We start from the raw sequence: 25,061 nt of genomic DNA on the forward strand, positions 1-25,061 counted from the left end.
TCGAAGCTGCGAGTGCACAAAAGTGTGAAATTACATCGTTGTTACTTATATATTATTTATTTTCCCAACATGACACTCTTGGTTTTGTAAAAGAAAGGACACACCCCTTTTGATTCTCGCATTCATACTTTTATTGTAGACATACACATTTAAATCATTCCTAAACATACTGTTCATCTGTGCTACATATGCACAGAAAACAGAGAATCAATTAAGATTAAAGGCTGTAAGTCTCCTGTAGTGTTAGAAATAATTACATAATCACATGACATTCAGATAGCAGATTATTTAGCAAATTGATTGATTAATAAATGAGATTTGCAGGACACTCGCCAATAATTCATATTCAATTATATGTAGTATTCACTTTGAACATCTTTCCTTTAAGGGGAAATGTACTAAAACAAAGTTTAGTACATGTATCTTTGTAGATAGATGAGTTTCTTCTTGCTTTTGACATATTTTATTGTCTTCTGAAGGGTCTGTGAGACAATCCACAAGGAGCTCAGATAGACAATGATTTCAGAGGATGAGCTATAATATTAAACCTAGTAGTAGAGGCTCATGTGTAGTTTGTATTGAGAGTACCTGGAATGTAATGCAGATCTGCCTCTAATTCACTCACACTGAACAAAACAGTCAAGCTTTTCTGTTGTTTTAAGTGTCAGAGGAGTCATATTTTTACAGTAGTAAAAGTGTTATCACTCTGCCTCACACTGTAATGATTAGGGTGTCGCTGACAGGATTATTGAGATCTTGAACAATGTTTTTACAGTATAATTTTAGACCATGTAGATAGATTATCAAGCACAATCATTTAAAGAATTTGAATCAATAAATATAATGATTAATAACAATTGAGCAACAGAAGGATTCCAGTGTTTGATAAACTGTTATACAGTATGCTGTAATTCTGTCTTCTTTGTGACAAGGTGTTTTGAGCAGACTATCTGGCTGTGCTGCACTTTGAACCTTTAACCTCGTTCACAGATTACTTCGATCACACTCTGTTCCATCGGGGCAGGATCCAGGCAGCGGTGGGCGGAACTCCCCACTATCTCATCCAGCAAGAAGTGCACAAGGTTCTCATCTGAGACGAACCGCCACAGGTACATCTGCAGGTAGTGGCAGTCAACCTGGATCTGCTGCAGCCCGTAACGGCCGAAGGTGCGCAGTCGGACACACTCCAGGAACGTCTTTAAGCTGATTTTGATGATTCCTGTCATAACGGAGACCTGGGACAGAAGGATGGTGGTGTGTGTGTGAGTGTTAGATGTTTTTTCACTGAAGACTGCACAGAGTTAACAGCATAATGAAGATATACACTCACCTTATTGAACTCCACTGAGCTGAAGATGTCAATCCGCTCAGAAAACAGCTTGTGTATGTTGCTCAGTAGATTAGTATCCATGGGAGCACTGCAGGCAGACAAGGGGGAGATCACTCAGCTACATGTGCAATTATAACAATGACCCCATTCTTTTGATTAATTAAATAAATAAATTTGACAGCTCAGTAACAATACAAGTCACCTGTATAAATCATGTATTTCAAAAACAACACACAGCTGCAAGGCATTGTAATGTAATGGAGACCTCATAGTAGCAAATGTTAGAGCTTGTATATTGTGGTAAGTTTAATTTCAATATTAGTTTAAAAATAAAATCACTCCTCACTCTCCTTGTGTAGAAACATTTATGGTATATGTGTGTAACTGGTGGGTGTGTTGAGTGTAGTGATGGATGTTTGCTTTCCATTTGGGATTTACTTCTTGTGACATGGTTTAGATTGACATATTTTCCATCTTAAATTATGCATCTTACACATCAGAGAAATGACAGTCTTACTAAATTGAGTCAACGTCAGACACATGCAAACATCTGATATTTTGCAAATACATTTCAATATGGTCAATAAACTAAACTAAAGCTGCAAGAGGACTGCACTGTGTCTATTAGCAGCTACAGTACCTTGGCGTGTAGCTGGCAGCGTAGCGGGCCGGCTGCCTCGAGCTGCTGTAGACAGAGAACGTCCTTTTACTGGAGTCGCTGCTGTGTGCTTTCCTCACACCTTCTTCATACAAAAGACCCACCTATGGCAGAGCACAGAGGGTTAATCACTTAGCCTGCAAGCAATGACTGCTGATGCTGATGACTATATTGTGGTTTTATAAAGTATCACCTGCACATCAATGGAGGTGGTGTCCTCTACTACTCTCTTCATCACAGCACGGACGTTTCGTGGCTCAATGGTGTTGACCCAGTCTCGTGTTTCAACACTTTTTCTCAGCATCTGGGAGATAATCAGGCCCTGAACCTGCAAATTAAACAATAAAATAAAGTGATTAGTGTGAAAAGGTTAGCTGTAGCGGTCTTTTTACTACAGTGATGGTGCTGCGACTCCCCAGGAGGAGTTGTAACTGTGAAATGTACCTTGACGTAATGGTTCAGTAGTTTCTGTGCTGCCTCCCTGGCTTCTGCACATAAAGCTGTGACCTGTGTTACGGGGCTGTGGTGCTGAGAGAGTACAAAAAGGAGGAGTCAGTGAAGCAGGCTACATTTAGGGATTAAGTATGTTAACTTTAAGAGGTGTCTAGGGCGACAAGCAATTCACCTGCACGAGGAACTGTTCATCTGTGAGAGTGAGAATGTAGGAGATAGTAGAAGTTTCGTAGTCCAAGCAGAGGCGAGACAGCAGCAACAGCAGGGCCGGAGGAGTGGAACCTCCCTTGTCTCCTGCGCTCTCACAAAACTGGCGAGAAGACTGGCAGATGAACTTTATAAAGCTCACCACCAGGCTCTCACGTACACCCTGGCTGCAGAATTCACCCTATGAGGAGGAGACACAGACAGCTTGTCACTCTCACTGTGCAGACAAACAACAGAAGGTTGTAATTACTGTCAGGATGTGTCAAATTAAAATAATATTTCATCCCAATTAAAAAAAACTCTGGACTGCCAAACACACACACACACATATAGTTCCACCACATTCTTCTTTCAAATATTAGAAAAACACCACATCACATCACCATCTAATTTCTCCAAACACACTGCAAAAGCATGGAGCAGAGTAGAAAATGACATTAAACAGGACAAATATACAGCTATTCACCTTGAAGTATGGCTTGTTGGAGAATGTAATGTCCTTAGCTGTGAAGAGATGCACTGATGCCAACACTGACTTAATCTGATTGAGAATAGAGGCAGACAGGGAGGAGAGCAGCTCTGGGAGGCTGTTTGGAGCATCTCTGCCGGACGTCGCCCCCCCTAAATGAGCCCCGCCTCCTGCCACGGAAGCGCCAGCCACGGAGAGCCGAGGCGTCGCCAGGGCCTGCCTCACGTCTGTCAAGCTGTCCATGTAGAAGCTCTGTAGAGCAGAGAGATACTGCTTGACTCGCTCTGTCGCTGCACGCACCACAATCTCAGTCCCTTGGTTTGGCACAGCAGAGCCCGGCATCAGTTTGGCCACGGCTTGGAGCCTGCGGTGGAAGCGGTCCAGAGCACGGACCAAGAGGGAGTTATCTCCAACCCCTTTCTCCTCTTGTATCCTCCGCTCCACTAGCGAGAAATACCGTGCAGCCAGATCATCCACGAAAACGTGCAGCTTTCCATTTGCCATCTGGGGAATATTTTTGGATGCTAGCTCGCCTGTCTGAGCATGGTTGATAAAAAGTTCTTGGTAAGACGCGATTACTAAACATAAGCTGCTGACAAATTCATTGCAGCCTCTGTCAATGAATTCTAGGATGTCAGTGTTTAAGGTGGGAGATGGCAGAGTGCTTGTTTTAGGGGAGCTATCAGTCGGAGATCCAGCAGCTGCAGTAGGTGACGGCTTGTGTGCGGCAGCGTCCTTCACGGCTGGAGCAGATGGGTACGGTCTTATCTCTGCTTCCAGGCCCTTCAGGTCCAACTCAAGTCGAGATTGTGCATGGCTCAGGAACTTATCACAGAGCTCTTCTGCCGGTTCATCCAGCTGTAGCAGCAACTCCACACACTCTGATAAATCTTTGGCGCTTGACCCGCCATCCCTACGAGCACAAGAAAACAGGAGGGAATAGTTGATGTTCAGGACTTAAAGCTCTACTTCAAATTTGAATTGTAAAATTCAAACTGTAAAAATGTTTTTGTGCAGGACAATATCCAATGATGACTGAACCGATGCAAATGATTTCTCAATCAACTTTCTAGCTTAGCTGAACATGATGAATGCAAAAGTGAGTCAAAACATCAGCTTGTCTTTATTATGATGTAATAATGAATTTAGGGTAAAATAATGGCAAGAGCCTGAAAAAACTACATGTTTGTCAGCTATCAGTTTGTAATTATTTAAATTAATCTTTATGGCTGTCGTTCTGGGTGCACTCCTGTCAATCACATTTCTTTCTAGCAGTAAATGTGACTCTTCTGTCAATCCCAGCAGCGTCTCTAGTCTGAATCTAGGTTGAGGTATTCCCACCTGAACTTCTGTCGAAGCTCCTGCGCCAGCTTATCCATGATGGCGTGACAGTCATCCTGGATCCCCTTGAAGGAGGGCAGGTGACTGTACTGCTGTAGCACACAGCGGGCACGGCGGTGGGAGCTCACTGCCTGAGCATAGGCCTGCAGCTCAAGACACTTATTCAATCTTGCAGGCAGCTCAAACAGGAACTGCAGCTTCCTTAACAGCGTGTGAACCCCTGGAGTGAAACATGACAAAAGGTGAAGATAAGAATGATGATGAGCTCCACAACTGGCTTAACAAAATAAACTGACAGGTTTAAGTCTCACCTGAGAGTTTTGTAATCTGTGTGTGCTGGTCTTGAAGAGTACCACTGATACTAGCACTGAACTCAGTGATTGCCGCCATGTTAGCAGACAGGCAATCCATTTCATCCTCCATCTTTTTGAAATCATTCTTCATCTTTCGTATGGTGTCTGGAAAAAGATGGAAGGATGGTCTAACTATACAAGTATGCACAATTCAACAAAAGCTGAGATTTCAACAGTTATTTAACAGTGAGTCAATGAGTCATTCCCTCACCTGTAGCAGATATGAACTTGTTGTAGTTTTCATACACCAGCGTCTGCATGTCACTGTCCAAAGAACGGATCTGCTTGACCATGCAGGTCTCCTGGTCCATCAACTCTGCAAGAGAGCACTCTCTTCTAAGCTGCATTTGGACACAAACACATAGTGGTCAGAGGCACATTTAAAACAGGGGATGTAAACTGTAAAATATTCTTTATTCATAAACATACTGTTCCCTTGTGTCGAAACCATGAGTAAGCATATAGTTGTTTTTACTGAATTCCAATTAAAGCACATGTCTGAAAACAGTAAAACTAATGCAGCCAAACCAGTGTTAAATAAACCATTTATGATTGACTATCATTACCACATTATCAATACCAGTAAATGCGTGATTTCAGTGTGCAATATGTGTTTAACATTTTAAGTTACTGTATGCACAGGTGATTTGCTTTATAATGTGGTGAATTGCTATGTCACTGAATTATTTGCCATTTCTTTGACATTAAATATCAGATGCTGGCTCAGTTGTGCATTGCTCTGAAATGAAAACTGAATTATTTCCCCACTTATTTTAGGCGGGGAGGGGGGGGTCAGTTTGTCATCACTATCAACTACCTGGTGGGTGGTGACTGTCATATGACAACACTTGCCTTTCATTCATTGCGTACCACACAGCCAGCAGTTCTATTAACACTGAAAGCAGACTCCATTATGATAAAGTGAGGTGTATGACTGTGTAAACATGACAGCAGGGGTCGTCACCTTATTGAGGTAGTGCTCCGGCTCAAAATGCGGGCCGTTGATGTCGCAGGGATCCAGGGACTCCGGCTGCTCCGGGGCTTTTCCTTCTTCGTTCAGCCCATAGTAGAGCTTCAACATGCCGTGCACCCTGCGCCTCCTGTCGGGACCGCCGTCCGTCTCACTGTCCATACTGAACTGCGGCCAGCTGGGAAGTGTACAAACAAAATGACGCTAAACAAAAAGATGACGGGTGTGCCAACTCACAACCACCACCTGAACACCTGAACGTTAACCTCTAGCTGCAAAGTAACAGCTCAGTGTACACGTAGCTCAGCTGTCTGCTCCAAATAACAATGGTTTTTAGAGAAATTCATTGGAAAATGTCATTTTTCCGCAAACACAAGCAGTTAGCTTGAAGACGTTGCAGTTTCCGGGTTTGTAGCCTATCCGGTGTTACGTCGTCAACGAAGTGTAGTCCAGAGATACCGACGCTCGCTTCTGGGTGTTGTAGTTCTAGTCAAGCTATTCCCGAAAGTGGATTACTGCGCATGTCAGTATTTATAAACTGAATTTGTAGCGTGTGCAACATTAAAATGATAAAATAAAGATAAAAAACACAAAAAAAATATGTTACTTTCCAAATTGTGGGCTTTATAAAACAAGCTCAATGTCATATGCTAGAGAGGAACCAAGAAAAGGATACGCATGAAGAAAAAAAAAGGCAAATCACAGAAAGAAAAACTAAAGGGGAACAGACTTCATCTTCAGAGAGAGAGAGGAAAATCATTTTATTGGTCGAAGATTCAAAATCTGACAAAGTCAACAAATTGCATCATGGACAATATTGTAACACTGGAATTTGAAAATTATTAGCAATTATGTAAAGAGAATAAAATGCCAATTCCAGTAGAGTTTGGTACAGCCAGTAGCCACTTAGTTGGAGTTTTTAGGTGCATGTAAAACAATTTCACATTAGGAATTAAAAAGAAAGTGTGTAAATAAACATCAACAGTGTTACCCTGCACAGCGTACATACAAATTTAAAAATGACACAGGGGGTCTAGCCAGTGAGTTGTTGCTTTTATTGTAAAATCAAACTACAGTTGTCAGTTTCAGTTATTTGCTGACTGGGAATATTACTGTGGTGATGAAAAGCATGTTTATCAGTTATTTTGAAATAGGTACATTTATGAATAGTACGTTTTTTTGTGTGAATATTAAATCAGAAAACTCCACCTCCTTTAAGTATTTGTGATTAATGAAGGAAATTATTTAAAACAAAGTCTGTTTTTAAGTAAATTTTATATAAATTAACAAAAAGATGAAACTTTTCTCAGTACATAATCAGAGCCAGACTTTCTCTACATAAATGGGTTACTGCATCTCACTAAATAACAGGTCAAAATGTATACATATAAAAACCGTATTGTGTCAATAAAATCACACACGTATTAGTTAAAAATGAGCATGGCTTCAGTACACCTGGGCTGTATGAAGTGCAGTTGTATTTTAAAAAAACGCTTATTAAGAGATATTCTCTGAGAAACAAGCGCACAATATATGTTTATTTACAAAAAAAAAAAAAAGCATGTGAGATATATTTAATGAAGGCAGATCTGGCTGATCACTGCACTGAGATAACACACTATTCAACAGCAGCCAAGTGTCATTATTCAGTATATCAATATACTCACATCGGCTAAGAAAAGGTGAAATGCACTGCCTAGTTGAAAATATTCCCATATTTTCAACACATGACAAAACACAACTTTTTAAATCATAGCAATACCACAAATTGCTCATTCCTTGTTTCCAAGCACCAAAACAACTTTTCAGATGACAACTTAGTACAAACAAAAAGGCACTTTATGCTTCTGCAAAGTGACTGTTTGAGAAGAAAACGCATTAAATGACCTATTACTTCATTCTCGTGTACAAACACACACAAGTATATGAAAATGGAAATAAAAATATTCTCTCATAAAAGCTAACAATACAAAAAAATCTGCAGATGTAAAGGAGTTATAAACAGTGTATTAGTATTAATAGTGCAGTATCACATGATGTGTCGGAATGCCTATTCTACAATGTGACATGCATAGTGTAAGTTACGTACGGTCGCTGACACACATACACACAAGTCAGAGCGTAGAAAAGTAAAAACATTTTGCAGGTTGCATGCTCAGGAGGATCTGGAAGAGTGCGCGATGCCTCCACATATTAATGAGGACTCGCGTTCAAGTGGGAGGCAGTGTTTTCAAGATGTATTCCTTCTCTGATGGCTGTTAGTGAGGTGAGCTTGTTTGTTAAATGTATAATCTGCCTGTATCAGCGTGAGACTGTAGTTCAGAGAGACACCTGCAGGGCTGTTGGTGGAGAACTAAAACTCTGTCATTAAGGTAGCATACTGTGTTGCAGCATGTTATAGGCTTGCTTTGGTGTGCAGACTGGGACTTCAACAGCAAAATCAAAAGTCGATTGGTTGGTCTGAGCCGCAGGCACAGAAAATATTTTTATACAAAGATTGTGTTCCTCCGGTCTGCTATCAATTAACGTGATTGTGTTTGCGAGGAAAACAACTTGTCGTTATCATTAGACGTGCAGGTTGCAGTTTTTAAAAGCTGTCATGACTCAACAGGTTTAAGTAGAGCTGATAATGGAAACAGGAAGTTTTTCTTTTTAGCATTTGACATATCACAAGTTGCACACAGACATTGTTATATTAGTTTTTGTTAACCAGGCCTGACTGAGCAAGTGATAGTCAAGTCAAGACCTGCGCTTGAATGTCACAAGTACTCATAGTGCCGATTTGAGGTTAACTTGTGCACAACTGGTTGGGCAATAACTTTAAAAAAAAATACAGTGACAGGAACAACAGCCCAGTACTGTACTTTCAGTTGTTTAGGACAAGATAATATATTAGATACATTATTTTTTAATTTCTTTTTAGTGACTTATTATATGCTTTAGGTCATCTTTGCCTCCAATTTGATTCTTTTATTGGCGACGGTTCCATTTCTGCACCCCAGTGAGGATTTAATATTGTGAATAAGTCATTTTCTATTGGATGCTGTATGTTTGTTTTATCCACTTATTTTACATGTTTAGACTATTTTCTGTTCTGCTTTTACAAATAAAATCATTGGAAAAATTCTTCCCAGAACCAACTGCAAATGCCAACAAATATTAAATACATGTACTTACAAGAAACTTCCACAACAGAGCCGGTGTGCTCCCATACGGACTCTTTCTGATCGTTGACACCAGACCAGTAAACGTTTCTACCAGTACATGTCTAAAGTGGCTTCAGTGACCCTGTTGACTGTCATGAGTACAAGGCACTGGCAGTTTGACAAAAAGCAGAATAGTGGGAACCCGCTTTTAGATCGTCCCCTGAAAGTGTTTGTCATGCTGACTGTCTTGTGGAGGAGGAGTTGTTATAGTTAGAACACTTTTTATACTATACGAGGTTGTATTGCAACGTTCTTGATGTTCCTCCCCCACTCAGAGTTATGTATAAAGTAAATAGAGGTAATGCAGTGGTTACACTCAGACGAGGTTGAACTTTTTTGAGTGATAATGGCATTAAACGCAGCTCGAGAGGGCCGCAGAAAAGTCAGAAAAGGTCATGAGATATACAGTCATCGTTTGAAGTCAAAGTCTGAGGATTTCTCTAAGGCTTGTCTCAGACAGATTCAGGCTTCTGTAAACATTTGCCTGCAGAGGTTCATCATATGATGCTATTTTTTTCACTTCAGTTTAACCTTGGAAGCATAGATCACTTTGTTTTTCACATTGCTCTAAATATACACAACTTCAAAAAGATAAATATTGTCACACTTAGATCCCTCGCTTGGTCCTTTTGCATGTTCATATATTTTCAGTTAAAATGTCTCAAGCTTGTGTAAAGTCTTTTCTTTTAAATCTCAGTGTAAAATGTTCAGGTTTGGTCTGTGAGAAGTGCTGGGCAGAGCTGATCAGTGAGTTTAACCCTGCTCCAGACTCTCTGTCACCTGCACGGCAGAGTACGAGGGTGCTGTTGCCTGTCGGTTGAAGAAGGACGCGGCTCTTTTCGGCTTCAAGCGTTTGATCTCTTTTCCTGAAAGACAAAACAATGGATGAAATTTATAGACGTAACTCATTTTTCTATCAACTATACTAATTATAAGAGGGCCTGGTCACCATTAGACTCACCGTTGTCCACATAGCTGATAGTGTTGAGTGAATGGACCCGACTGCAAACGACGCTGCTTTGCCTGCGCAGCATCCCGCGCCGTCCTCCGCGTCCGTTTTTGTTGCTGCCGCCTTGGCCGCCGGGCTCTTGAGATAGACTGGCCTCTCTGTCCGATTCAGCTGAAGCTCCTCCCTCGGACGCAGACTTCAGCTCCACACAAAACTCAATGAAGCCGCTCATCAGCTCGGCCTGACCGACAGAAAAATATGAGTCTAACAATCTGAGGGAAAGTATGGTTGTGATTCTTAGAAGCATACATAATAAACAGCAGTAATTTACTTTACGTATACCGCAGGCATACAAAAGGTCACATTGCCAGCCTTGGATTAAGCCCTTGTGTGATTATGTATTACTACGCTTATGTAACATCTCTTCACCATCTGGTGGCTGAGACAGTCTTTTTTTAATCCAACAAACATTCAGGAAGGATGATGGGTGCTTTAAACTATCTGAAATCTTTGCAGCTTGAGCACTCTTTCAAGTGTTATGCTCCACTAGCTAGAAATGGGCACAGCACAGCAAAACACCAGGTGCTGTGAGTGAGAGAAATAGCTGCATATCCTCTCTACTTGTTGAAAAGATTTGAACAGAAAAACACATAAGACGACTACATCTGTCATCATCTCTGGTGGCTAGACATCCACAAATAGATGTTCAAATGGTGCAGAATAAATAGAAAAGGAGCAAAATAAACAAGCATTTCTGTATTTTCCTAAAGTCCACATGAAACACATGAAACGAAAAAAACATCACACATGACCTCTTAAAATATAGCTCTTAGGATTGCTTGGCTTCATATTAGATGTTCTGTGAATGTAATTGAATTTGAACAAACATTTCCTCACTTGTTTTGAGTAGATTTTTAGCAACTTGTTGACAGGGGTGCCGTCCTCCTCTCCGTCAAACTCCAGCCACAGAATGTGAGAGTCGCCCTCCTCCTCGGGGTAGCTGTGGTCCCAGGAAAGCTCGCTGAAACGCAGGCCGAGCAGCACGTGCTACAAAGAGAAAGTGTTGGAGAAAGGAAATCAGGAATCTTCATGAAGAGTGATGAAAACTGACAACCAGGTTCTAGAGCAGCAACTACCCCGAGGCTGTTCATGCCCTTAATTCTTAAATCATTTATGTACTGTGGCACAATATAAGGATATGTATACAATGGTAAGCACTATAGCTGATTGGGGTACTGATAGCTTTCCCATGTGAGTTTTGTTTTAATTATTCATTATCATTACTATTACTTAAATTGCTTTTACTAAGGAAATCACTGTATGTGAGCAAGATTCCTGTTCTGTGTGAGCTCACCAAACCAAATTTATATCAACTACTTGATAGGAACCTTTCTGCATTGAAGTGAGAAACATATTGCTGTGTTGGTGTTTCACAAAGCTGTCAATCACAGAGGATCCAGTGCTCACCTTCTCTTTGACATCCATCACATAAACTCCCTCCAGACAGATGCCAACACTGACAGCTTTGCGTTTTACCCTGTGGAGGAGTCCTTGCACTGGTTTGTCGATCTCCCCAAAGAAGAAACCACACCTGTATGTACAGTTAATGTAGAACGGAAACATAAATAAATACTAAGTGATTTCAGGTATATTATTTGTCATTGCCTTTTTCTTAAATCAAACATTTGCAGCTGGGTATGAATGGCTATTTACACAAAACCTTACCCGTAATAAGGCAGAGTGTGACATGTGTTGAGGTACTGGTGTAGGAGCTGTGTGGTCTCTCCGGCAGATGTGCTGATCTTTCTGTACTCCTCCAGGAGATTCTGCTCCAGTCCTGCCTGACGGCTCGACTTTCCTCTCAGGGTGGAGAACAGACCTCCACTCCCCATGGCAACATGTGCAGGCAGAAAAGAAGACAGCTTCTTCTCTCTGTGGAGAAGCGGATGAGAGAAATTTGTACTCAAATTAAAATACTATGAAATAATAGCACAGGATGTCACAACAACTGAGAAGTTACAGATGAATTCATTGCATCTATCTATGCAAACCTGGGTGAGATTATATTCAATTCATTTGTTAAAAGTCCCCGGTTGCTTCTTTTATAATTAACAGGATGCTATAGTGACATATTACATTAAAGCTAAATGTTTTTTTGTTCTACTACTACTATGTGGTTTGGAAAATGTTAGTCCACTGCACAGTGTGTCCGAACTTATGACTGGTGCTTTACATATCCCAACTTTTTTCCCCCCGGACTTCACATCATCAAATCATTCACATCATCAAATTAAAAAAATCTGGGACAGCGTTTGTTTTTCAGTATCCTTAAGACTTCAACTGCCTCTGAGTCTCAAATATAATCTGTAGCCAGTAATAATAATGACACAAAGAACTTTCCCATCAGTGCATATCAAGATTATCAAGCTTTCAGTCCAATCGCCTCATATCTTGAGTAACAGGATTTAATTTGGCTGTATTTAGGTTATAGTAAACATCATGTAATCTATGTGTAGAGGATAAACTAAGTATGCTCTCCTCTCCTCTACTCTGGAACATAATGTTCATGTGGAAAAATAAAGAAATCAAGAGGTGATTTTTGAACTTATGGGATGGATTCATAGTCTTTGTTTTGAAACTGTCCAGATCTTCAGTTTAATAATGATCAAACACCTAATAGTAAAGAAACTGCATATTTCTATTAATTTTAGTTAACAGGTAAACAGTATTTACACTCCTTTATTGTTTCAGTATATTGTGTTCCTATCTTTAACCACAATCAAGTCTAAAAGCCTTTACAGATAAAAAAGAAAAACACTCCAATCAGCATTCTTTCACTCATCACTTACAAATCAACACATGGAAAAACACAGCTGTGTTACAATACGAGCATTAAAAACAATCAAAGCCTCTTCAAACAAAAGAAGCGCTGTTGACCTTTTTTCACAATGCCTGTGGATTTTCATCAAATTGAAACTTGTTGTCGCTGATTGTGCCGAAGCACTTGAAGCCTCTTAATCTACCATCTGCCCTTTAGCGTATGTGGGCTGAGTGACGAGAGCTTGGTAGCACATTAAACTGCAATGAGGCCTCCTCTCACCATTTGACAAAATTATTATGACATTTTCTAAAAAAGCCAGATTTTAATAGAGTCAACTGTGAGCTCTACAAACTGTTAATTTAAGGCAGAAAGAACAGAGTGGAGTCTTTTAATAAACCTGTCTAACTTACTTTATAGTCGCGGTTAATTTTTCACTGTCGAGACCGGTACCCTCGTCAAGAGCAAGACACAAGGCTCCGAGACTTGTCCAGTGCTCGGGATCGCAAGGGTATCGAGCTGTCAGGATGTTGTTCCTGGCCTCCTCGTACAGAAGTCTCAGCACTCCGTCATCTTCTATCTGCTCAGGGGTGAGACGGCAACATGAATTATCCAATCCAAAGTCTTCATGATTTACTCATATCAATGATTAATTCATGTTTTTGCAGAGAATAAAAGGTCAGAGTACCTGCAGCTCTTTAGATTTGGGGTAAAACACATTCCGACGGTACTGGAGACATGGTTCATCTGAGGGAAAAGACAATGAGTGCATTTACATTAGGTGTCTGTATTTTAAGAAGTGAGGGCAGATGTGGAGGTAGAGTCAAATCTACCACCCAAGCCTCTCTCCAACCCACTGTGCTGCAGCTCATAGTCAGATGAACTTCTGACTCCAGAAAAAACACATAACAGCATGTAAGCCATTATGGAATAACAACATAATTTTTTTTCATTTTATATGTGTTAAGCTGTCACTGCTGTATTTTTTTCAGTGCACTTTGCGACACTGTCACCGGTTCTTTGACATCACTGAACTTAAAAGCACCCATCACAGCACTAACAAACAAGCATAAACACCAGAATTTGTGTCCTGAGACTTAATTTACAATTTATTATTATTATTATTATTATTATTTACACTTCAGCAGAAGATCATTATAGGAACCAATTCTGACAAGGTTGAACTTTTGTGTCATCTCAGTTCTTTGTTCTCCCTGTATTGTGAAACCATTAACACACCTGCACATTGTCAGAGTTGTCAGAATTGCTGTAAACTTTGATTGCAATGGCAAAAGAATTGTAAATATGATTATAGTAAATAATAACCATCCCCATTTCTCTGTAATGCTAATGCTGGTTATGGTTCATATGCCTACTAATACATAATGCATGACATGTTAGGCTTATATATCTTACACATTATAGAAAAAAGACTCATGTAGAGTGCTACACTCTTAATCTCAGATGACCTAATAACTATAAATTTTAGAAAAAATCCTGATGGTTTAATAACATACATACTGTAGATGGTCACCTCTGTATGATGGGCCAGTAATTCCTTTTAAACATACAACACAACCATTATACATAATCTTTTATAACATTCAGGTCTTTACATTTAATCAGCATTTTTCAACATATAGTTGTGTTCACTGTTACACATTGATTACTGGGGTTCTCATATTATCTCTCACCATAGAAGTGCTTCAAGATAATACTTGCATAATGTGAAAGATTTAAGGGTAAAAAGAAACTAATGTCAGCAACTTCCAGTAACCACAGTGCAACTGTAATCTCTTCTCCACTCTCTTTCTGAGTGCTTTCTCGTAATGCAATTTGATTTTCTACACGTTAAGCCTTTTATTTGTCTGTTAAGCCACAGTTGTTTATTGCTTACATTATACAAACTACCTCAATCTGCTTTCATTTATTCCAAACAGACCTGGCAGCGTCGTTATCTGTTGTTTATGGCAGCTAAGCAACTAAACCCCAAATCAGGAGGGAATAGCTAGAAAAGAACAAACAGGATGTGGTCATCATACAAAGACACTCACTGTGTTTGGACACGAGAAACCGAGAGAAAACAACTTAAGGCAGGAAATCAGAGAACAGATTTACATGCACTGAAATAACTTGTGATAAAACTCATATTTACATGCAGCTGGTCGGTCGTCACATTTTATCACACCCCAGCAAACTACCTTAAGTTGTAGTTACAAAAGCTCGTATATCTTAATGTATTAGCGGATATGTGATTTTTGTGATTGGATGTTGTCTTTTTAAACAGGAAGCAAAGGCACTGCAGAGACTATTTTTACAAGTTATCCACACTTCCGCTGCTTCACTTCACTTTTACTTCATCATTTCAGTTTCACTCCTACTCTCCCTTTGGATTTACGGAAAATCACCACAAGGAATGATCTTTGTTTTCATCTCTTTGCAATGCAATCGCAGCCACCATTTCCCTGTCTCTAGAATTTAAAGTTGAAGAAACCAGGCCTCATTCATTAAGTCAGGATACTATGACAAGCTGACGATAATGCAGTTATGTATGTACAGTAAACACACCGTCATACACACGAACACCCACCTTGTGAAATGTCTTCCTCTGAGGCCTCAGTGAAGCGATACAGCAAGTCCTGCCACTGCCGGCACAGTTTGTATGGTTGGTGCCTTGCTTTTAACTGTAGCTCTGAGGAATAAGCAGGAGGCAAATGTCATACAGATGTGTCTGTAGAATTAAACCAAATGAAGAGTCAGAGCATTGATGAGTGTAAAAACTGTGGGGGAAAGACAGGTTTTTACCGAGCAGTGGAGAAGTCAACCAGAAGGCAAAAACATCCTGTGCAGACTCGGGAATATGGATAGTCTCACGAACAATGCGGCCCAACTCCTGCACAGTTACACTGCCAAGCCCTTCTACAGTCAGGTGTACTGCGGTTTCACCAAACAGGTATATGAGCACATCTTGAGCTGTGTGTCAAACAAATATAAAACAAATTACAAAGACAACTAAGCCACAGTGAAACAACACAACACACAGAAATTCAAACACAGCACAAACAAGGAATTTGAATTATATCCTCCACAAGTTGTATCAATATCAATATTTCCTGCATCGTACCACGTGAGAGGGTTGCAGAGGAGGCAACACTTCCTCTTTGTGAGAGATCATCAGATGAATCTGGAGGAAAACTGCACTCATCTCCTTCCATCTCTAATCTGAAACAGATTGGCCAAAACAGTCTATTCATATCAGTCAACATCAAAGCTCATAGATTGTAGACATCACATGGAAAATTCACAAATTCAGATCTGGTGTGCAGCTTAAAGCAGGAGATCCACAAATGCTTGCTAACATGGCCAGCAGGTCTGCAACTCCCTCCTCTGTAGCCACAGGCGCGGTTAGAAACGTACAGGAATGTGATATAGTATCAACACAGAACTTCACAATTCCTTCTAATCTAAATTATAGATACATATATTAACAGTGTGACTACAGTGTGTATGGTGTTCATACTAATAGTTATACTCGCATTGGTCTCATTTACCTTCAAATAAAGACCTTGTAACTGCTGCAGAGATAGCTAAACTGATAATAGCAATGTCTTCTTTTAGTAAGCAAGTCATGTCATCTAATCATGTTTTAATAAACAAAGTCCACTATATACTCAGATCATCAATTTCATATCTCTCATTCTCATTAGTTATGACCATGTAGAACTTCTCTTTTTTAAAACTTAAAAACAAAAACAAGTATAAAATATATTTCACTTTTTACATACAATCACAAAATTTCTTTATAGAACTATTTTTAACCCACTACTGTCATGATTGATTTCTCACCTTTCCTCACATTGACCAGACATGTCAGTGAACTCGCCCTTTATTCTAATCACTGTAAACAAATCAAAAGTGCTGTGGACCTCACCCTGCTGAACTGGAAATGATCGTTTCGGTCTGAGCATGTCACTGTTATTCAGCCCCATGTATGTGGAGTGTAAAAAGGGCTTCGAGCATGAATAGAAATAGCGTAACTACAGATGAATAGTGTTAGTAAATAAAGAGGTATGACGGCGGCATCCGAGGGCCTGGGACAAGGGGCTAGCTAGCTCCCTAAGAGTAAGACTGTCCTGAACATACCCAAACAAACCCAAACAGCGGAACGGTGAAATATCCCTCTCAAGTACAAAACACTCTATTTAATTACAGTAGCTAAAAGACTAGGGACGCTCTAAGCTAGTCATAGCCACAGCAAATGTTACTAAATGATACTTTAAGGTTATCTGTCAGACTTTCTACATTTCATCATCAGTTGACAACGATGCGGTCACTTAGCGGTAACTGGTTAGCTTAGGAGTTTTGTTGTTTGTCCCAACAGTTTTATAAGACTGCAAATGAAGGAACAAAATGTCTGTGTTGTCCACCTACCGCTCACTTCTGATGAATGTCCCTCCAGTGGCTGCTTACAGTCTGTCTGAATGGAAACCTGCAGTTTTTTGTAACTATAGCTAATCTAATGTTGGCCGTTATGTTCCAGCTGGCTAGCCAGGTGTCTAAAACTAGCTTTCCGGGCAGCTGCAACAGTTTCAGACTGTGAGTGATTAGCGGACGATTCGCTCATTCTGAACCGCTCTGTACTGGGCGTGACAGCCACTCTGGGAGGTCTGAAACACACGTAATTTAAGTTTTTATGAATTAGCTATGGATACAAAGAAGTCGGTAAAACAGCAAAGAGCTAATGAACCGGTGTCAGTCGGGAGATAATTTGAAATGACAGGCTATATACAATTTGAACGGGTTTTACACGGTATGCGTTCAAAAAGGTTGGATCTCGGGAATGAGTCGAAAAGATGGTTCCAATGTTAGAGAGCGCGTTGTCACCTCCCCACGTGATCAACACGTCACTGCAGCTGTACAGACGCAGCCGGTAGATTATATTGTTTATTTGTTGTTAGATGCAGCTCAAATAGCACCATAAGTACACCCTCTGTCTCTGTCCACATTTGTCGGAGATATTTGTTGGGAAGCAGTTTTCTATTGACACATAATTATACATATAATTATCCTACTCCAAAGTACTGTTTTGGTCAATTTGACATATAATGCGCTTACTGGATCATGCAGCAGCTAAACTCTGCAAAACAAACCAAAAAAGTATTTGCAAAGGTTCAATTATAACAAGAATTATTGGATTAATGACGTTTACTTCACTTACATACTGCAGAGAAATAGAGTATCTGGTACTGTCCCTTTGCTGATATAATGTTGATACAAAGTTGCTAAGAGGAAAGAAGTCACTAAGTAACTAGAACCCCCCCCTCCTCCGGGTGGACAGAAATACCACCCACTAAACACACTAAACTTCATAAAAGTAAAATCTTTTGCATGGGTGATGTACCGGATATAATTAGAATTCATGGGGGTTCATGCCATTGCTTCTTTTGTGATAAAACTTTGCATTGGTTTTACACACAGTATCTTTCACATTAATCAGTTTGTGTTATTATACTGTTCTATACAGTGTTTGACAGGAATGTTTGTCATCTGTCATCAATATTACATATTGGCCCTGTTTGAAACATCCTTTAAAAGAAAAAAAGCTTTCATTGACTTGTCAACATGATCATATGACATGATGGAAATATTGGACATCTACTGGTGAGAAAAAAACATTACACCTTCATAATAAGGCAACACTCAAACTAGAGAAGCAAAATTATTGAGATCTACAGCCTGAAGCATTTGTAACAACAATACACACATCAACTCTAACATCTTTATAAATGGTTCTACATCTAAATATTGAATTAAATATTTGCTTGAAGTCAGAGGAGGTCTTCCTCTGAAAATCAGTCAGGACACAGTTATGTTTTAAATTCATTTTTAATAAAGCTATGAATGAGTTTATATTACAAATGAGTTCAAAGGATGAGTCATTTGAGGAAATGTAAAGGGAAAATGCAATAATTTTCCCTCTTATTTCTTTATTTGTTTAACTTAAACAGAACTTTAAAGGCCCAATGAGCCTCCAGAACACAGGCTGTCCACTGTGTGTCTCTATTTGAAAAGTTGTATCTTAATTTGATCAATTACCTTTTTTCCCCAGTATAATTTTTTTCTTATAAACAGAATAAGACTTTGCATACGGTAGTTCATACTGAAACTTACATCCACCTGACGCAGGTGTCTAAATGCAAGGGCAGCAGGTTGAGTATTAACAAATGGGATTAGCAGCTTTAGCAAAGGTGACACTACAGAGGACGCACTTGATGGCTTTCACTGCATTACTGACATCGATTAATCAGTCTTCTTAATCCTATTCCTTTCACTGACAGGGGAGAAAAGAGGCAGGGTTTCAAAGTAGCAACTTGGAGCAGTGTTATGGAGGGTGACCAATGATGTGTTATGCATAATATCTGCATTTGCTTTGATTATATTAGAAAAAGAAGCAATAAGTGACACCACTCCATAAGGCAATTACTTACTTCAATCTTTAATAAATCATCTTTTAAATTCTGTCATAGTCCTGTTGCACAGCAGAGCATTGTGCCCTGTGTCTCTCTACAGTCAGCTTTACATCCTTTGTATAAGATCCAAAAAAAAAAAAAAAAAAAAAATGTACATTGCCTCACAAATTACCGTTTACTCAGTGATTGGTGATTGTTTTATTGATTGTGACACAGACAAGAATTATGAAAATGCAATTAGCAGTGTACATCACATTCAAAAGCAATGGATTTTTTTTGTGTTTGTGGGACTGTAATCAAATATGACAATAAAGGGTTTATCATTCATTTACAATGAAACAATGAAATTGAAATAAAAAATCAACATGTGCTCAGTTATTTTAAGGAACGACAAGACAGCAGAAATAATCATTTTCAATAACATCTGTGGGTATATTTTGAGGCGGTTTAGGGTGTCAGTTCAGCATTTGGAATTTGAATGATATACATTTAATTTATGGTCTTTGGACGATAAAAAATACTATCCCTAAATCCATGAAACTCTTAGAAAATTGTGATTTATCTTCTGTTTTTAGTTTTACATGATTGTTCATTAGTTGCCTTCTCTGTGTTATTTACAGGTGTGCACATCATTGCTGGTTTAGGCTGGGGCTGTTTCATCACCACCCTCCTCCACCTGGTTCGTCAGCAGGAGGAACTTCAGCACAGGGTCTACGTACTCCATGATGGTCTCTTTAATTCCTTTCTCCAGCAAGTACCCCTCTGTCTCGATCTCTGTATTTTCGTTGCCTTCCAGAGCCTCCATGGAGGTCTGCAGTAACCGCAAGCTCACCAGCACAGAGGACTAGGAAGAAGGAGGTAGAAGAAATAGGTGTTAGATGTAGAGCAGCTTTCATCACAGAACATCATGAAGGACTACCAAAAGGAAATGGTTATTGATGGATATTGCTCAAATAAATTCTGTACATCAGATGCTCCAAAGAAGGGGAGATGAGTCAATATTCCCTCTTTGTTTGGTCAGGATTCTCATTCTCAACTGCAAGAATGCATTTTTACCTTTGCATCTAACTCTGCGTGACTTCCCAAAAAGCTGATGTCTTGCCTTTACCAGCTTCCAAATTTTAAATCTCACCTTTGCACCATCGACTCTGCCTGAAATCATAGTAGAAGCACTGTAAATCTTTCATAGTATACCTGTAGGAGGAAGACTGACAGTACTCCAGCCCCAATGGTGTTCATCAGGCCCATGTAGTAGTGGACCAGGGCCTCTCTGCAGCCTCGGAGGTGGATGTTGAGCTCCTCGGTCTGGTATTGGTAGTTGTAGTGAGCTGAGTTGTTGGTGAGCTGATACTGGATGCATGGTCGCGGAGAACTGGGGTTGCAGCAACTGAATGGGACTCCATCTAGCAAGTAACGGCCATCCACGTTGCTCTTGATGCGGCTAAAGAAACAAATGAAAGATGTGTGTCATACAACTCATCTACAATGAGATCCCCTTGTTTTTGCATAAATATTAACAGATGTGAAACCCACTCTACTACATTCTGTAACATTACCCACAACTTACTCTTTCACTTCCTTAGAGCTGAAATCAAGGTAGCGGTTGCTGATCCACTGGACCTCAAACCAATCCCTGTGGTCATTGTTTCCACAGCACTGAAACTCCATTTGCAGACGATCGATATTCTGCTTCTGGAAGCAACGGCCAGGGGTGTCTGTGTCCTTGTAGTAGCGGATGCCGTTCTTCAAGCCACCCTTCAGAGATCTCTCCAGGCTGCCCTTCATTGCGAAGCTCATGATGACAGATAGCAGCATGAGGACAGTGAAGAAACAAGAGCAAGCAAAGTAGGGCTTCAAGAAGTTCTTCCATAGAGGGAATTTCCCAGCATCCAGGGCATCCTGACAGATCTTGGACGCAAAGTAGTTGATACCCAAGGAGGCCAGACCAACAAGCATGAGGGTATTGGGCACAATATGTATGTCGGAGTTTTCCATTACCTGCAAGTCACACAGTAATGCAATGAATATAAATTCACTTTGTTTTAATAGCAAAAACACATCTAAATATATATATTTTTTAAATGATGCATAATCCTTCAATTAATGTTTAAAATATGCTGACTAAAGTAATATATCTGAAATTACCTGATTTTTTTAAATTCATATATTAAGCATCAGTTCTACCAGTTTTTTAACTTAATTTTTTACCCACTGATGGTGAGTAAGTTTAGATGCACAGCTGTTAATTATAACATGTATTGTGTGCCATTTCATATACAACCCATAATGATTCAGCCTAACTTTATAATCTTGAATTTTAAGTTAAAACTCTGTGGGTTGGAATGATGCCTAGCCACACAACATGTGTAGTGATTAACCCTGGTCAAACTTTTGATACAGGGAAGATGTCCTGCATGTATGTATAATAACTTTCTACATTAGCATGACATTCAATAACAACCATGCATAATTATGCCTGCGTCAGTTCAATCAGATCTTGAGCATTGAGCAGCTCAGCGGGAGCAGCTCAGCCTCAGCTTGGTCAAGGACACCTATTATGACTGCAGTTTCATCTTATTCACTCACTGTGTCCAAATTATCCCAGCAGCATTTATTCCCATCTTTCAGTTCTTAAAACTAAACTGTCAAATGTGATAATACTGAATCAGGATGCTTCCCTGTGAATGTATTAAGTATGTATTATGTATTGACTTTATGTTGTATACAAATCTTATTGTTTCTTGGTTTCAATAATTGCACTCCCCTAAAACTATAACATGGATTGATGGAAAAATGTTCAGCAGAGTGGGAGGCCTCCACACAAAGTCAAACCTGAAGTACTTTAGGGATATGTTGATGTTGACCTTCAGACTGTGTAGTTGGACAATGCAGAGGAACTAAGGCACTTTTTATTGCCTTTTGTTAAGGGTGCTAAATGTATACACATACTTTCACATGATGCGATGATGAATTACATGAAATTCCATTGAAATATTACAGTTTTAAAATTATTGGATTAAAATCAGTGGTGGAAACTACAATGTAGTATAGATAATTGTATGACAGTAACATTTATATGTTTCTATAATTAATTAATTTATTGTTATATGTAATGTACCTGTTTATAATGTTTTTATTAAAGCTATTTATACTTTTTTTGCAGCCACTAAGTAATCCTCCAGCTGTCACAAGATAAAATCTTTATATTAAGGGGATCACATGACTGCAAATTAATTTTTTTGATGTACTAGAAATACTGAAAAACGCAGTGATATTTGCACAAAGATGATGTTTATGAGTTTGCATATTATTAAATGTGCACACTAGGTAAATGTAGGAATTAAATACATCCACATTAGTTACAGTCTGTGTAATAGGTTTGTTAATAATGCAAAGGTGTGATGACAACCTTTAAATATGGGGATTAAGGTGATTAAGTCTGCAGATAGAGCGCAGTTTATCGAATGATGAGTCAGGACCCAAAGTGGGTCACAGGTATGTTTAGCTGTCTGTCTTCACATAACAAGGACATTAAGTTTGACAATGTGAATTTGGATTTCTCTTTGCAAGACACATTTTTTGTTTTCACATTTTCTTGTTTTCATCCAAAAAGACCAAGTGCCAAAGAAAGTACAATTGGCACAAATGACGTTTGTCAAGTGTTCATTGTGTAATTAGTGTAAATCAGTACAGCAATGTGTAATCAACTCATTCACAGCCATCGTACAACTCCCAATACTCATATATAGCTTCAGTTACACTGAGAAGTATCATTACATCTCACTCACTTTTGCAATTAAAACTATATGTAATTACAATATTTAGCATTGAGATTTTGCTGGTAACTTAAATATAAAAAAGAAAAGAAGTCAGAAACAGCAATGTTTTGGAACTGTTCTCAGCTTCAAAGTTGTAGCATATAAGACGTAAGACAGTACCTCTTGTCTCTTCCGGAGCTCCGTCTTGAGGATGCACCCCAGGGTGAAGGTGATAGCCCCAGCGACTGCGGCAGTCCAAGAGAGGAGCCACAGTCCCTGGGCTAACTTCACCCTTTTTTCAAAGGGGAACTTCATCTTCATCAACACCATGGTTGCAGCTTTGGGATCCGAGTCTTACCGGGGGAATAGGGGAAGGAGAGTGATGTGGCAACGAGGGACGATGCTGTTCTTTGTCTGAGAGAAAGGAGAAGAGTTAAGAGGCAGGACTCTAAAGGCTCAGAGATGAAGATGACAAAACTGTAATTCAACTCTGCGTTTGAAAATTAAACCGGTAGCAACAGAACATGAAAAATAAAAAGAAACAATAGCAATGTAAGAAACAAACTTTTATCCAAAAATGAAAAGCTTAAGAGGTTAGTGCAAAATCCTTTGAGAAGAAAGTTTTAAAGTTTTACATCTCAACTGGTGCATCTTCAGTTCAACAGATATAAGTGCATCAAAATTCACCTTATTTGTCTCCCCAAAAAGTGGTAAAAAAAAGTCCAGATATCTCCTGCGACCACTGTGTACCGTCCAGGGTGCCACACAGTGGATTTGGCACAGTGGATTTGGCAAACCTGGATGCTGGGAGCGTCTTACCTCTAATGCCTACCTATCCTATTAAACTGCTCTGTGAATCCAGGCCATTGTCTGCTCAGCACCCATCACACATACAGAGGGGCGTGGATGACAAACTAAATTGAACCTGACAGGGAGTTATTAACTGGGTAACACAGATCCTTATGACACAACTTCAAGCATGCCACATAGACTTGAATAACTTTGAGATGAAAAGAAAACACTTTATTTGTTTTCCATTTCAGCCAAAGAAAATATTGAAGTCTGAGGTAATTGAAAAAAAATCACATTGATGGAATGTTTCACTTAAGCCAAAGGAGAAAGGACTATGTAGCTCCAGAGTATGTGCTGATTATGTTAAATACCCATAAGAAGTTCAGAGGGATAGATAAAACTCTCTCTATAGGGCCTGTGTGCTGTTCATAAGGCAGGAATTCTGCAAAAGTTGAGGTAGTTAGGCAAAATCAAAACAGCAGCCAGAGGAGGGTACTATCTCATCGTTTTATAAACGCCCAAACAGTATATCCAGGCCAGTGTCACAGTGGTAACAAGACAGCTTCTTCTGTTACTCAAGGAACACTGAGGCAAAGTGGGAGATGTAGTCCATGTCCTGGATCTGACCCAGGGTCACTGGCCCTCACTGTGAAGGAGCTCCAGCCTCACAGCATGGAATGTTACAGTAAATATAGCTTCTAACTATTCAAGCAGAAGAAAGCATTGTCTGTATTACATAATACACATCATTTCAATTACTCTGGAAGTTCTGGATAAGTGAAAACGTGGTTATTGGTACATATCAATCAATCAATCAATCTTTATTTATATAGTAGGTGTGTGCATACACTCAGGTATATGTCAAGGAATCAGAGAGATGCCACCAAAAATGTGTGTATTTCTGAGGTCATAGTGGGTGATGGAGATGTACTAGGGTGCATTGAATTAAATAATGTTGTTCCTAATATTTTGTCCATTCCATTAAGATACATGAGAGGGGAAAAATACTAGGAACACCATTCAATATAATGCACCTCAGTACACCACCACCGCTAAGTGCGACCTCAAAAATAAACATAAAGTAGAATTATCACCTTCCTAACAATGTCAAAAACTGAAAATGTATACAGAGTTTATAGCAGAGCTGTGGATTGGATTAGATTACATGGGTGTATCTAATAAAGAGGCCAGTAAGTGTATATACATCTAAATAGATATGTAGATGGAGTTTAACAATAGAAGGTTATCAGAAAAAACATCAGAAAGTATAGTAGTATCTTTATTTTA

At 39.5% G+C, this 25,061-nt stretch overlaps 3 protein-coding genes across 3 annotated transcripts; all 3 read right to left on the reverse strand.

Moving 5' to 3' along the window:
- Window positions 1–121: 121 nt before the first annotated feature.
- On the reverse strand, window positions 122–6,174 carry vps51 (VPS51 subunit of GARP complex). The gene is made up of 11 exons (XM_053331492.1): window positions 5,776–6,174; window positions 5,023–5,152; window positions 4,770–4,916; window positions 4,459–4,678; window positions 3,115–4,030; window positions 2,614–2,829; window positions 2,433–2,516; window positions 2,182–2,316; window positions 1,971–2,092; window positions 1,331–1,418; window positions 122–1,235 (listed from the first exon to the last, which is right to left on the reverse strand). Exons 1-11 carry the CDS (start codon window positions 5,941–5,943, stop codon window positions 975–977), a joined length of 2,487 nt encoding a protein of 828 aa, XP_053187467.1. The 5' UTR covers window positions 5,944–6,174; the 3' UTR covers window positions 122–974.
- Window positions 6,175–6,537: 363 nt separating this feature from the next.
- On the reverse strand, window positions 6,538–17,312 carry frmd8 (FERM domain containing 8). Its single transcript, XM_053331964.1, has 11 exons — window positions 17,186–17,312; window positions 15,879–15,976; window positions 15,560–15,727; window positions 15,345–15,446; window positions 13,443–13,501; window positions 13,168–13,334; window positions 11,662–11,868; window positions 11,404–11,527; window positions 10,834–10,983; window positions 9,949–10,177; window positions 6,538–9,853 (listed from the first exon to the last, which is right to left on the reverse strand). The coding sequence occupies exons 2-11, from the start codon at window positions 15,967–15,969 to the stop codon at window positions 9,741–9,743; spliced, it is 1,410 nt and encodes a 469-aa protein (XP_053187939.1). The 5' UTR covers window positions 15,970–15,976; window positions 17,186–17,312; the 3' UTR covers window positions 6,538–9,740.
- Window positions 17,313–19,864: 2,552 nt separating this feature from the next.
- On the reverse strand, window positions 19,865–23,312 carry rom1a (retinal outer segment membrane protein 1a). Its single transcript, XM_053331813.1, has 4 exons — window positions 23,163–23,312; window positions 20,792–21,222; window positions 20,419–20,665; window positions 19,865–20,068 (listed from the first exon to the last, which is right to left on the reverse strand). The coding sequence occupies exons 1-4, from the start codon at window positions 23,310–23,312 to the stop codon at window positions 19,865–19,867; spliced, it is 1,032 nt and encodes a 343-aa protein (XP_053187788.1).
- Between the last annotated feature and the right edge of the window lie 1,749 nt (window positions 23,313–25,061).

This window comes from Scomber japonicus, chromosome 13 (assembly GCF_027409825.1).
Source record: "Scomber japonicus isolate fScoJap1 chromosome 13, fScoJap1.pri, whole genome shotgun sequence".
Classification (NCBI taxonomy): Eukaryota; Metazoa; Chordata; class Actinopteri; order Scombriformes; family Scombridae; genus Scomber; species Scomber japonicus.

Bases quoted from the DNA above. Each gene is read 5' to 3' on its own strand.
- vps51 (XM_053331492.1), bottom strand. From the start codon at position 5,943: ATGGACAGTGAGACGGACGGCGGTCCCGACAGGAGGCGCAGGGTGCAC. The intron at 2,093-2,181 runs GTGATACTTTAT...GCTCTGCCATAG, and splicing joins CCACCTCCATTGATGTGCAG to GTGGGTCTTTTGTATGAAGA. The intron at 1,419-1,970 runs GTACTGTAGCTG...GTCTGCCTGCAG, and splicing joins GCTGCCAGCTACACGCCAAG to TGCTCCCATGGATACTAATC.
- frmd8 (XM_053331964.1), bottom strand. From the start codon at position 15,969: ATGGAAGGAGATGAGTGCAGTTTTCCTCCAGATTCATCTGATGATCTC. The intron at 13,335-13,442 runs GTACTCTGACCT...ACCCCTGAGCAG, and splicing joins CCAAATCTAAAGAGCTGCAG to ATAGAAGATGACGGAGTGCT. The intron at 10,178-10,833 runs GTGAGGAAATGT...TCTGTCGGTCAG, and splicing joins TAAAAATCTACTCAAAACAA to GCCGAGCTGATGAGCGGCTT.
- rom1a (XM_053331813.1), bottom strand. From the start codon at position 23,312: ATGGTGTTGATGAAGATGAAGTTCCCCTTTGAAAAAAGGGTGAAGTTA. The intron at 21,223-23,162 runs GTACTGTCTTAC...TGTGACTTGCAG, and splicing joins AGCTCCGGAAGAGACAAGAG to GTAATGGAAAACTCCGACAT. The intron at 20,069-20,418 runs GTATACTATGAA...CCTTCTTCCTAG, and splicing joins TGTCAGTCTTCCTCCTACAG to TCCTCTGTGCTGGTGAGCTT.